Source organism: Ischnura elegans, chromosome 12 (genome assembly GCF_921293095.1).
Source record: "Ischnura elegans chromosome 12, ioIscEleg1.1, whole genome shotgun sequence".
Taxonomy (NCBI): domain Eukaryota; kingdom Metazoa; phylum Arthropoda; class Insecta; order Odonata; family Coenagrionidae; genus Ischnura; species Ischnura elegans.
This window is the reverse complement of record NC_060257.1, coordinates 16237920-16251892: the sequence shown is the minus strand read 5'-3', so window position 1 is coordinate 16251892 and position 13973 is coordinate 16237920. Positions and strand designations below refer to the sequence as shown.

The 13973-nt window shown below is 39.3% G+C and overlaps 1 protein-coding gene across 1 annotated transcript in view; it reads left to right on the top strand.

Moving 5' to 3' along the window:
- LOC124169133 overlaps nucleotides 1–8655 on the top strand; it is a 156007-nt gene extending 147352 nt beyond the window's left edge. Inside the window, exons 6-8 of the mRNA XM_046547636.1 lie at nucleotides 2655–2851; nucleotides 3643–3995; nucleotides 6531–8655. Coding sequence (XP_046403592.1) covers nucleotides 2655–2851; nucleotides 3643–3995; nucleotides 6531–7185 — 1205 coding nt within the window. The 3' untranslated portion in view covers nucleotides 7186–8655. The remainder of the gene's footprint in view (nucleotides 1–2654; nucleotides 2852–3642; nucleotides 3996–6530) is intronic.
- Nucleotides 8656–13973: the final 5318 nt, after the last annotated feature.

Genomic DNA, 13973 nt, shown 5'->3' with positions numbered 1-13973 from the left:
AGGGACGAAGCAAAATATTAAACAAGTAACAATTACTTGTTTATTATTTTGTGTCGTCCCGTACTCCCCCGATGTAAATATTGATTCATTTAAGGCGTCCCTAGTTACCTGTTGTTATAAAGCTATTTCATCATTATTAATCTACTGTTAATTTGAATTGGGCTGTTATTATCTGATTTTATTTATTGTAGTTTTTTAAACTTTGTACTTAAATTATTACCATAAAAGTTTTAAGATTATATAGAGTAGACCTTTGTCAGCATATGTCTGTTATTCAAGTATACTACCACAACTACTATGCATAAATATTATTCTGTGTCCAACTCGACTTCTGACATTGCTGTTAGGATTGTCAGCGAAACTGTCGTCCTCAAACGAGTGGGTGGAAATCTGAAAAATATTATCGCATCAGCCATTTATCATGGAAGTCTTGGCTAAGAAATGATAATGTAATCACCAACCTTCAAAACATCACATCGAATCGTTGAATCAAATATCAGTATCATAATTTTACTTAATTCATATGCATCTACGTACTATCCCGTTATCCGCCTAAAAAGGCGTGTGGCAAGGGGTGTTAGGACACCAGCCGTTTCCATATACATATAAAGCAAATGTTCAAATAAAATTACGACTAGCATTTATTAATGAAGCCCTTAATGTTTCGGGGGAAAAAAGAATTCGCATATCTATCCGTTCGGCAAAATATCTCTTTTAACATATCGCTTCTGTCGGACCTGGAAATATAGTGGTGCTCTAACATCATGTTCTCCGTGTCTCTCTTAAAGATATCCATTCTCAATTGTTCAAGCAATCTTAGCCTAATTGATCAGAATTTTTGATTTATCCAAATTCTCTCTTGCATATATAAACTGAAGCATACTTTCTATAAGCTTTCGTCTGTTCTGATCGCATTCATATTCGCGCTTGTGCTCTGAGAAATGTCAGAAATTTTGTCAGAAAGCGTGACGTAAAGCAGCCTTGAGGGATACGGCTGTGATGTAGGCATGCCCACAGCACACGAGTGTACTGCGGGTTACGCGTCTCCCTTGGCGTCGCCTGTCTGGAATGGTGGTTGTAAACATTTAATTTAACAATGGATTGACTGGTTGCAAGGATACTATTTTCATCCAAAAAGTTCCAATTAAGTAATTTAAATGTAATATGCTGTGAACTTTTTGTTTCAGCTTCAAGAATCCTAGGTTATTGACTTTAAAATTTAACCTTGAATATCTCAAAACGCTCTTCATTAAAAATATATTTCATTCCCCCAATCTAATTATAAAAATATCAGAAGGGCAAACTTACGGCATCATCATGATAAATCTACCACACCATCATCCAATTCACTATACCACCAAAAATCACCATCTGAGATATAAAAAATGGTAAATTAATATTTTATGAAATATTATGTACTCACTATCTTATGTATTCAAGCGATATTTTCCTCTTTGCGACAGCAAGCTCTACGTTTAAAAACAGGTTGTTTCAGGAGGAATCTGCCATACATCAGGTGGTGGTAGGGGAGACAATTTTAAGCATTTTTTGTCCATAAATATGGGGTTGCATCTCCTCAGTTACTGGGCTATGGCTATGACAACATTTTTAGAATGCATTTTGCAGTTGCCATGAAAATATTTTTTTCTTGTATATCCAATCTCTTCGACATTTTATTTAATACTCTGGATTTTTAAGGATATTGAATAATAATGGTTGTACTAAATTGAGCGATTGTAATTAACTGAAAAAATGAATCTTTGAAGTTAATTAAACGGGAGCTTTGAGCGAGTATGAGAGAAATACGATTGTGGCATCTCGTCCTTAATTATTTAATATCTCTTGTTTAATTTGGAGATTGGAGATAGTGATGGAAAATTAGATTTCGTTTAAAATCAAAAATTGACTTGCCAAAGATCACGGAAAACTAGATCAAGCCTTGAGATTAGTGTTTCAATCCGTAGTTGATTATTTCACTTCGATCTTGAACACTTGGTGTGATGTCAATAGCATACTACCGGCCTACAATAACGTCATCTGTCCCATGTGAAATAATTTTCGCTAAGGCTGGTAAAATTGGAAAGGCACACCCTCTATCATCAAGAAAGCATCCCAACCAGTTGACCTTTCATTACAATATTAGTGAAGCTGAATGGTTGCAAGCGGTTATCCCAAAAATTAAATGTGCGTGCATTTGTAAATGTTTGCAACTAACAACTCATGCATGTGTTCTGAGTACATTTTCTGATATTTTTTCTATACATTATTTGTGTTTTGAATGTTTTTTTTTACATTTATAATAAACATTTTTTGTACAAACTGTATTTTATGAAAAAAAATAACCATTGATTTTTTCAATCAATCGATCTTTCTGTTCTAATTTCAATTTTTGTTGAAAAGTCAAGCTTTTCATTTCAATAAAAAATCAATTGCTCAAAAAATCAATTTTGACGGACTTTTTTCATCACTAATTGGATAGGATGAGGTTGAGTAGTGCTTTGAACTCAAATAGACCAATGGTACTCCATATACACTACTATACTTGAGAGCCCCCACCAGAAAGTATTTATATGCCATCTTCTTGTCTTTGATTCTATGCCCACTCATAATTCTCTATTTCCATGTTTTTTTTTTAAATCTTCTCCCATGCACAGATAACCCGCTCAACTGTGACTGTAATATGGCTGAGTTTGCATCGTGGCTGTCTGCAGCGGCTGGCATCCCAACATCGGACCGTGCCACGGCCCTCTGTGCCACGCCGCCCTCCCTGGAGAATGGCCTGCTGGTCGAGGTGCCCTCGGCACAGCTGCTCTGTGGTGGAGATGGAGAAGCCCCTCCCAGCATGCAACAGGTACCTACATTTCCAAAGAATGGGATATCGGCTATGTGCTAATAAAAATATTGTCAACTTCCACTTTTAAGTACTAAACCTGACTGGTTTTCCTTTCTGCGACCCTTCTGAAGTTGATGTAAAAATAGATATTGAATATCTATGAATTTAACAATGAATGTCTGTATCTGTATAACTGTTTGCCTTTTATGCATTAGTTGCTACATGGCCAGTCATAATGACCCGCCATTTCATGTTTTTTTGGTCTTTGCCATTATATATTTTGACATATACCAGTAAGTCCAGTATAATGGAATTTGTTACCACAGGTACCATTGAATTATCATGTCAACGGACAAATTCATGAATCGAATCTCACCAGATTGAATTACATTAATTTTAATAATTATTTTCTTTAATAAAGACTGTGTTAATTATGCTGATAAAGGAGACATCATTGAAATCAAGCTAACTACTCAATGTTAGTATTGTGACTGTGAAATTTGTCAGATTCCGAACAGGAGGGTGCCAAAGATTTCCAGGCTGGAGGGCACACCGAGATACGTCCCGGTGTCCTGGCGGCCCACCATGGGCCTGGCTACAAACTGTTTATTACACTAAAATGCCTTTAATGAAATGTGTTTATAGCAATCCATGCTCTCCTCGATGGGTGGAGAATAGCCCTTTAGAAAATAAGTGGTAAAAGTTATAGTTATTCATCCAAGAAATCATTGTGGATGTCCTCATTTCATGATGTGATGCTGCAGAGTGTTTATTATACTAAAATGCCTTCAATAAAATGTTCTTTACAGCAATCCATGCCCTCCTCAATGGGTGGAGAGTTGGAGGATAGCAGCCGTGTGATGGGGGAGGACCCCCTCGGACTGCACCCGCCTCCCTTCCCGCCCACTTCCTCCCTTGGTTCCCGCCTGAGACTCCTGCGCTTTGCCTTTGACGGCTTCCGCGTCTCTCTGTTGTGGGCCGTGGAAGCTGGAGCTTCGGCTCCGTACGCCTGCGATGCACTCTTCGTGTACGAGGAGGTTGGGGCTCATGAGATTCTCCTGCAGTCTAGTCCCCTGCACTGTAACTCATCCGCACTGCCTGACGCTTCCAGACTGGCCGTGGCTTTGCCCAGCGTAGATCTGCAAATTGGACATAAGTACCGGTAAGTGCCCTTCACAATGAAGATAGGTCGTCATTCTCTGTGCGTCAGGCAATCCTCTCATGCCTGCTGGCCATTTGTTTTATCTCAAGAAGCAGACGACATCCATTGGATATCTAAATAAGGTTGATATATGCAAAACATGTTGTTATTACACAATGGATATTCTGACCACATTATGTACATAGATACATATCTTATTTGTAACATTCATGATGAGTTTTGAAAGTAGCATTACATATATAGGCAAACTGTAATATCTGTGACATTAAAAAATTGTTATTCCAAACAGTATCTATAGGTAGTATATGTTCTGTATGGAATCGAAGAACACAAACGTTTTGTCTGTATGTCTGGGGATCACCAAAAACCATGATAAGCACACCCATTATGTATCTTTTGATTAGATGCTGTGAAGATATCTAGGAGATATTGTATGTAATGTGGACCTCCGTGTCCACTGTTGGACGTTTTCGCAACATTGTTTGGCTGGCCCCTTGGATATTTGACAGATATTCATACAGCGTTCATTGGATTAACATTGATATTGCACGGATTTCATTTGTTGACACCAAAAATGTTGTCTGGATGCTGTTGGGATATTGATTGTTGCCTGGAATTTATTGTTTTATGAACTAGACTAGCCTGCCGCATGCCTTTGTTGTATCACGGACAAGTGGGCATTAAGTGTGAAAACCCCATAGTGGAAATTTCTTTTTCATTTACTGGGATTTGAATCCGAATCTCTGGGATTTGTGGCAACTAAGGCATCTTCTTCTTTGGCAGAGTTTTCTTGGCTTAAGAGGAAGGATGATTAATGATGCATGGCATACAATACCACAAGATAGCATATATATACAAGTTTTGTCACAGTTATGAGGCTAAAGTAAGAACTTTAAATGCCAGGCATTCATCACAGACATAATTAAAGGATTAACAACTTCACAGGGGAAGGAGATGCATTTGTATTTCAAGTAGTAGATCACCTTGCATGAATTATCAACATTATGATCTAAGGCTAAGATCTTGGTCAAATTATTTTTCCTCTATGGAATTTTTGCACTTCTTTTTGTTATATTAGGAGATTGGTGTGGTGGTAGAGTTTTTGCTTCACACCTGGGCTTTAATTCTGATGGTGGTGGAGACTTTTCAGAGATTGCCCAATCCTTGCTTGAGTGTCGTGAGCAGGACATTTCAAGCACAATACTCCATTCGTCGGTTGGGATGTTAAGTTGCGGTGTCCATGGTGCCTTACGTTAAGAGCAGGCTAATGCCAATGCCGGGTTTCTCTCCACCGTTGCCTCCCTACCCTTCTCTCATGGTGCAAATGATCTAAGCTGCCAGCTGCCTCTTCCAAATTCCCATGTACTTGCCTACCTATTTATTATATTGATTTGCCATTTTCAGATTACCTACTAAATCAGTGAAATAAAATTACCCACCTGCAAACACTGCCACTGGCAAGACAACTATTCATTCTCCTTCAAAAAGAATATTTCTTTTATATGTAGTTGCTTTGATTAAGCTGTGAAGCTCATTTTAATTGGTTTCATTCCTCTTTTTTGAAATTCCATTTCCAATTATTCAGAAATCCTGAGATTTGGTTAACAAGGCTATCAATGCTCAAATCTTCTGAATCTAGTAGACATTTTCATGTTTATGTATCTCTCATCTTATTTCTATGTAACACCTGGTTCTATATTTAAATCAGAAATTATTATAAGTAATTTTTTAAATATTTGCGTGCTGCTAAAAAATGATGCTCATCAATTTCTTTTAAAATATCACACCAAATTTAGCTTTTGTTTCAATATTTCTTCAAAGAATGTTCAGCAATGCCTTTATTTTATCTTCACACCATTTATAGCATTTCTCATTTCATGCAGCAACATCAATTGCTTCATGTTCATGGTCATGAACTTTCTTCATAATGTCGTACGCCATGTTGAAATAGCCCACTTGATTATGTTTGTCAAAAATATGCCCTCAATTTGAAAATGTTACACTATTTTACTGTGTTAACAAAAAGGAATTTTAAGAATGGTGCATAGATTAGCTATTTCTGGCCTGTTATTCATTAAAGTCCAGTAGAGATAGTGATTGTAATGATGAACATGAAACAGATTCCCGTCCCAGATCTATTGATTTTGATACTGGTAAAAAATCATGGGTGTACCCAGTGGGATAATGGGGGGGGGGGGGGTTAGAGCTGCCCCCCCTAGAAGCAAAAGTAAATTTAGTTCAAAACGAAATTCTTGAAACAATGTTCTTTAAATTCAAGGAAAGTGGCATTAGTATAAGATATGTAATTTAAAGCACTGTTATTATTTTCTTGAAATTTTGGTTCCTTAACCTTTTCTGTATTATAACTAGAATGACCATGGCTTGCCCCCCTCTAGTTTTGATCCTGGGTATGCCATTGGAAAAAATGCTTCGTTTAATTAGAACACCTAAATTATTACATTGGCATGACCATCAGCATGAGGTAAAAGAATAGTTTTGTGATTGCTCTACTGATAAAAATGCTTGATCACACAGGTACTGCGTGGTGCTGTTGGAAAGTGATGGGCCCTCCAGAGGAGAGGCCGCTGATGAGGTTTCTCTGGCCATCGGCTGCAGCGAAGTCATCCAACTAGTCCTCACCGGTGATGCGGCGGCATCACCTCCGCCAACAATGACACCCGGCGAACTCCTCGTGATTGACGCCTTTGACGCCAACTCCTCTGCCGGCGGCTCCGTTGACGTCTTTGCAAGGATATCCTCCCCTCGGTGGGCAGACAACAATCTGGAAGCGCAACAGGAGGAATGTCAACTGACAGTGGTGGTCTTCGTGGATGGCGCTTCCGTGGCCAAGAGGCGTTTGGAGTGTCCGTCTGGACATGCATCTTTTGCTGGCCTCCCTGCTGGCCCTTACAGGGTCTGTGCGGGTCTTGGTGCAGATGTTACGCCATCTGGGCGATGTGTGACGTTGAGGGACATGAGTGACGTTGAAAGTGTTGAGGCAGCAAGGAGGAAGGCAAGGGAGGAAGAGGCGGTGATCGCTTTGGCGGTTGGTGCCGTGGTGCTGGCGGGTGCATTAGCTGCGTTGTTATACGCGTTGGTGAGGCGGGTGTCGGTGCACCATGGCAAGGGTGGACAGGGTACTAGGGAGGACCCGAGGTACGTCAAGCTGCAAGCAACCACCAAAGTGTGAGGAATACTTCTCAAGGAAATAATGTCAACTTTTAACTTATTTGAGAGTCAGGGTTATCAGTTCAAGTCATCTTCTCATCTTGGAGGCCAGGGTTTGAGTCCTGGAAATAATGAGTAGTCATAGGAATGACACGAATGAAAATCTTTGACTTGTCATCTCTCACATGTTGTACTGGTCCCATATGAACTGAGAGAGGACTTAACTTATTTTAGTCAGCCAATCATTTAGTCATTTCCTCATCTCATAGGCCAGGGTTTGAGTCTTGAAAGTTGTGAGAGGTCATAGGGATGGCCTAAATATGACTATTTGGAGTGCTTCAGGAAAATAATGTGAACTTTTAACTTATTTGTAAGTCTGTGTTATCAGTTTAAGCCATACTCTCATCTTGGAGACCAGGTTTTGAGTCCTGAAAGTAATGAGAGGTCAAAGGATTGACCCATTTGTGACTTGACTTATTGCCAAAGTGGTAGACTGGTCCAATGTGAACTGAGAAAGTGCTTAACATATTCGAGTCAGGGGATCAGTTTTAGTCATTTTCCTATCTCGGAGGCCAGGGTTTGAGTCCTGAAATCTCTGAGAAGTCCTGGGATTGACCTAAAAGTGACCTGTTGGCTTTTCAATTTCCATGTGGTACACTGGTCCCACATGAACTTAGGGAGTGTTTAAAAATTTTAGTTATGGGATCAGTTTGAATCATCGTTCAACCTCCAAAGCCAGAGTCCTTAAAATAATAGGAAGCCATAGAATAGGCCTAACTATGTCTTTTTAGATTACCAATCTCAGTCGAGGTATGTCAAATTGCAGATGACCACCAAAGTGTTCGGACTTGTGCTATTGAAGCAAGAAAATACTTCACTATTTCAGTCTGAGTACGTTTCAGGCGCCCTCTAATCCATGGGGACAGAGTTTTGAGTCCTGAAAGTGATAATAAGTGATGTTATTGGCCCAAATGTGAGTCATTGGCTTCTCATCCTGAAAGTGAAGAACTGGTGCTATTCCAAGGGAGTGAGTACTTAGTCTGTTCGAAGCGATTGTGTTGGTGTGGTTGCTTGAGTGCTGGCCTCACATCTGGTGGGTCCAGGTTCAAATCCCGGTAGCATAAGAGAATTTTCACGGATGGCTGATCCCTGCTTGAATACTTTGTGGAGGACACCTTAGGCACAACACTTCATTCGTCCGAGGGGACATCAAGCCTTGGTCCCCTTGGCGCCTTACAATCTAATGCCGATGCTAGGTTTTCTCTTCATCCTTCTTTCTGCACCCTTTCCTCATGGGGCAAATGACCTCAGCCATTGGTCGCCTCATCCAAATACCATGCTTTAATCTTTTTGAGTCTGGCAATGCATGTAAATTGCTTTGCCAAGCCACAAACATTGACAACCGATATCCCACCCCCCAGAGATGTAATCAACTTTATTACGACTTGATGGCACCTCATTGAAGAGGTTGATGGAAATAGCACCTAAAACACTCTTCAAATAAAAAATGCCAGCAGAGTGGATCACGTTTTTTGGGATGCCGACAGCTTTGTGACCAAGTCAGTGGTGGTAGGAGCGATTCCCATGGAGGTCCAGTTGAGATCATTTGCCTAAGGGAACAGGTCATTGTTATTTGTGGAGTCAGTTCTTGGGTGGTGCTTTTTCCCTGTACTAGGGTCTTATGTGCCATGATGGCCTCACTTAGGACCAAGGGTAATGACATAAGCCAGTTGGTGGACCCTAGTGGAGGTGCTTTGAACTTGCAGCTCCACCGCACTGATCATTGTGAACAGGTTCAGAAGGAATTTATCCATGGAAGTTTATTATTTCAACATTCTAATATTTATATCTCCTTGATATGCTATAAATTGGCTAAGGACTGTGATTCAAATCATATGTGATTCCATGAAATCATGTGTTGTGGATAAGCCTCTCTTTCCTTCCTAATGCATGGAAGTTCAGGTGGTGTGAGTAGACTATTAGATGTGATTTAAAACTCTGACGGTCCCATGCTGTTTTTTCGTGGACTCATAACTAACTTGAGGGTGTTCTTTTAATCCAGTTTTTTCCTGTAAAATCATTTTCCTATGAAATCAGGCACATAGCTATGGGACCTTGGGGCCTCCCCCCTTGAATATTCATATTTCCCCTGTGTTGACCACCGAGACTATGTCTGATGAGATCACTAGCCCAGGCAGAGGTGGATTCAACATCAAATTTTGGAGGGGGGGTCATGACCTGGGTCTGGGGGAAATATAATGCCCCCTGGTGTTCTCCTGTGTAACATTTTTTTTAAGTACCCATTTTTTATGAATTCCGAGGATTAAAATTTCATTTTTATTCCTAACAGATGAAAATGAACAATTTTAAACATTGAAAGAAACAAAAACCATTAAACTAATGAAATTAAATTTTTTTAATAAAATTTGGGGGTTATGGCCTCTGTACCCCTAACCTCACTCCCTCACCCCCCCCCCCCCTCTCTGCCCCTAAGCCTAGGTTCGTCTATCCTCTAACACTTCATTTTCCCATATTGTTAGATTTCATTATTTCTGCCAATAACCAATGATGATGATGAACCAATGATGCTACAAATTACATATGATTGATTTTATGAAATGAATTTTTTCATATGCAATGATACCTCAGTGTACGCAATCCACATGCCTCGCAAGCACCCCCAAATCAAATTTCTGGCATTAAGCCTGGCAGAGGGATTAACTAAGAAAGTAAATGAGATGTAAATAATGAAGATACAATAGAGGTCTTTATATGCTTCTTTTATCCATTTTTGAGGGATACATAATGCACTTTTTTCATCTTAAATTTTTAAGGATAATTCTTATTATGTCTCACAAAAAATATAAACAATAGGTTTGTCTGCTTGGCCTTCACTTTATTTAATGGAAGTTTTTTGTAACAATCCCACAGAAAGGTTCCTTACTGACATGTTGATAATTTTTTCTTGCATGAATACCATCCTCATCAAAATTTTAGATTTACGTGTAAATTAGCAATTTATTGATGGATTTATTTAATTAATGCATATTTTTTGGTCTCAGTCCTAGAAATGCTCCTACTATTCGACCACATGTGAGCCCTCGTCTCACACCACTGAGCTATACAATCTATGGTGCCAACATAAGTCTCGCTCACAAATACCTGTTCCCTATGCATTGCCAATGCAAAAGGCCGACCTTAGATCTCTTTCTATCAAAATAATCCTTCATTTTCATCATCAGTCAGCAATCAAAAGATTGGTTTAATGCAGCTTTCCTCTTGGTTCCCCTTCATCTAGTCTTTTAACTCTCAATTAATTGTTTTGTTTTACATACATCCTTCATCACCTGCTTATGTATCACATCTGCGGCTTTCCTCTGCCATTCTCTCCTAAGATAGTTTTATCAGACTACTGTGCATCCTAATGTGGACAATTAAGTTTTCACGTCTCCTACCAAAGGTTTTAAAAGACCACCGTCATAATCTTCCCTGAACTTCCACAATACTCACACGACATATTCATTTGATCTTTATAATTTTTTTGTGACCCCATCCCTTAAAAAATTTTACCTTAAGGCTCTCAATGAAATTTTGGTGCTCTCATAAACAGTGTGTTTCCATGGAATCAGGATCAAAACTTATGGTGCTGTTGGAACTAAAGAAGAAGGTGAAAAGTGATCAGTGGAGTGAAAATGTGTCTTCAAGATATGTTTTGCCCTCCTTGGCCTTTGAAAAGGCCTTTAAGATTCGTCATGCTGTGTCGTTGGCGGAAGTTACGCACATGGAGTGGGAGAAACTCAAGGTGGCTCGTTTTTTTGATTTGTTTCTCATCAGTGACTGAAAATGATGGTAAACTGTGAGATGGTGCATGCAAATTGTGATTGAGACGTTGTCATTGGTGTGATGATTATGGAGTCATTGTGTCAGCATGTAAATATAATGTGAACAGCTCGACTGTGATTTTCTTGCTTGTAGAGTGCTAGTTAATTGTGCCAAATGATACTGATATTTGTCCAGAGATGCTCACTGGGCAGTTATTTATTTTGTTGTAGGGTATGTTTTTCATTGCATGAATCAAGTTGTTTTTTTATTTGAATGTGTACATACTGTAATTAACACAGGAACATCAATTTATTCACCCAATTCATGACAGTTTTCATGCACAGTAGTTTTTTTTGCTGCTAATACTGTGACATGAGCTAACCCTTACTTTTGTACATTCTACAGAGTTTAATAAAATTTGTGATACACTCATTCTGATGGCTTATATTTAATGGGAAGTGTTCCCTCCCACATAAGATGGGGTTATTTGATGATAGAATTAATAACTCCAAAATTTGGTATTAACTCTTTAATAGTCAAACTTTAGGGGACGGACTCCTTCAAATAGAGGGCATCTATACTGTTAAGGAACAGTTTTGTCAGCCTTAGTAGAAGAACATTGATTTTTATGAAACTAACACCTCCAAATAGCCAACTCCCGCAATAACAAATGTAGGCAGTAGAAATTGTATTAATATGTTGTGTGTATGTATAATGCTCATTCTAACTGAGAAAATTCATCAATTCAAAACAATTCCATTTCTTTAAAGCTTATTGCTTACAAAAATAATGCATCCAAGAATTTAGCAAACAATTAGTAAAGAACACCATTTTAACCCTTAACCGGTGACTGAGAGACCGATGCGTTTCTAAAATTATGAATATTTTCAAAATTAAGATTTTAAAATATCTATAATTCTCGTTAGCTTCATATTTTTGCATAACAAGGACATCCCACTCTTAAAATTCAACGTTCCTTTTATTAATTTCTGTAAATTTGCAATTGAACTCGATTAGCGGTCTGTGACACCGCACGTCACTTACTAAGAATGCATCAAGAAAAGGAATAAGCGGGATATATTTCATGACTACTTACTACTTAGCCTTCCAACTTTAACATTTAAGGCCTTTTTTGAATCTGGCGAAATATTGATACATAAATATAATAATTATAACTCAATTGTTTTTGGCATTAGTTTTTTGATCCTGCTTCAAATCACAATTTTTTATGATAAATTGGTTCGTAATGGGAGTGTAAAAATTTTAATATAAGTTTTAAAATAGTTAAGCATTCAAAGAAAAATTAAACAAAACAATAAAAATGGCGTAGCAATATTTTATGAATTTTTGATTTATTGCGGTCTCCCAGACCGCACGTCACTGGTAGTGTAACAAGAATTGCACGTCACTGGTTAAGGGTTAATATCTTGTCCTCCCTCCATCATTAGACATGAGCAGGGCGAGAACTCCTAAGAATATAGTATTCACTGCATGCCTCGACAACAACGAGTAGATTTGAAAAAATATTGAAAATTTCATGCTGAGATTTTTTCATCCTCTAAAAATTCTGTGACCTTTATTTTCTAAAACTGATGTTGTATTACTTGTCACAGCAATAAAGTTACCTCTTCCTCCCTGCAGTCAAAAAAACATGGCAAAAAAACAAACTTTCAATAAATTCGGAAGAAGCAGGTGTCATGGAGTGGAATTTTTCCATATTGAAATTAACACTTGCAATTTGCCACAGTTATAAACTTTTATTCTGACCTTGGTTTGGATGCCACTAAATCATCTTCAAGGCACAAATGGTGTGTAGTGCAAGTACAACATATTTGATCTGAGGTTTTCCGCGGCTTTTCTTCATAAGAGTCTCGGCTTCCGGGAATTCCTCCGCATTGAGTTGTCCATAGGTGACGACAGTTTCTCCAGCCATCCTGCTGGCGTCTTGAGGTCAGAAGTCAGTGGCACAGCGAGGGGGGGATTGATATTACTAATAGAATAGTGTAAGTATTAATAAAATATCCCTCAGTAAGCTGTAAAACTCACCATTTTGAACCATTTATCTCAAAATTCCACAGTTTATTAATCTCGCACCTACCGCTTACCCTGGTGGGTATTCCATACCCCCACACACCCAGGTATTATACTCTGTTCATTTTATCTCTGCGGGTGAGCTGGTGTGGCCAAAGCAAGTGGAGATGAGGGGAGGGAAAGTCTCTCGACATGTGACTTTCCCTTTGCCAATCAGCAAACAGTAGGCGTGGCCTCAGTGAGTCGCTCTCAGACCTCCACCGAGTGAACATCGTGAATCTGCTCGTGGAGCAGTGTTGCCAAACCTCACGCGTTCTCCTTGTATGTGACAAAGTATGCCTTCCACCAACGGTGCCTCATTCAGCGCGGTAGCTGACAATGTAATGGGTTTCTGTGGAAGGATTATCCCCAATGCCTTTCAAATGAGTAGGTATATTGTCACGGCGCCGGGGCCAAAATAACTGTGGCCACTTATTACTCACAAGTTTTTAGTTTCAAAGTAGGGCGGCTATGTACATTTGGCAACGTTATGTTCGCTCCTCATCTCTCTCTCGGCACTACCCCTTCCCTATCAGCGAAGCCATCTGAGAGTGTCCGGGCTCTCACGAAAGCTCACCCGCAGACATAAAGTGAATAGGCCATACTTGCACCTATACCCCCCCAGCCTTAATTCCTAGCTGTGCCCCTTTCAGAAGTGACTGGCGTCTTGACGTCTTCTGACCTGAAGACTCCAGCAGGATGGCTGGAGAAACTGTCTTCACCTGCGATGGAAAACTCAATGCAGAGGAATGCCCAGAAGCCGAGAGACTCATGGTGTGTAGTACATTCAATTTATGCAATTTTAAGTGGAGTGGGAGCAAGTAAGGGGAGAGAGAAGGGGGAGGAGATGGGAAAACCTGAAGAACAAAGTGAACAGAATAGAGAGGAGGAGAGTTAACCATTTAAATGCAGTAGTAC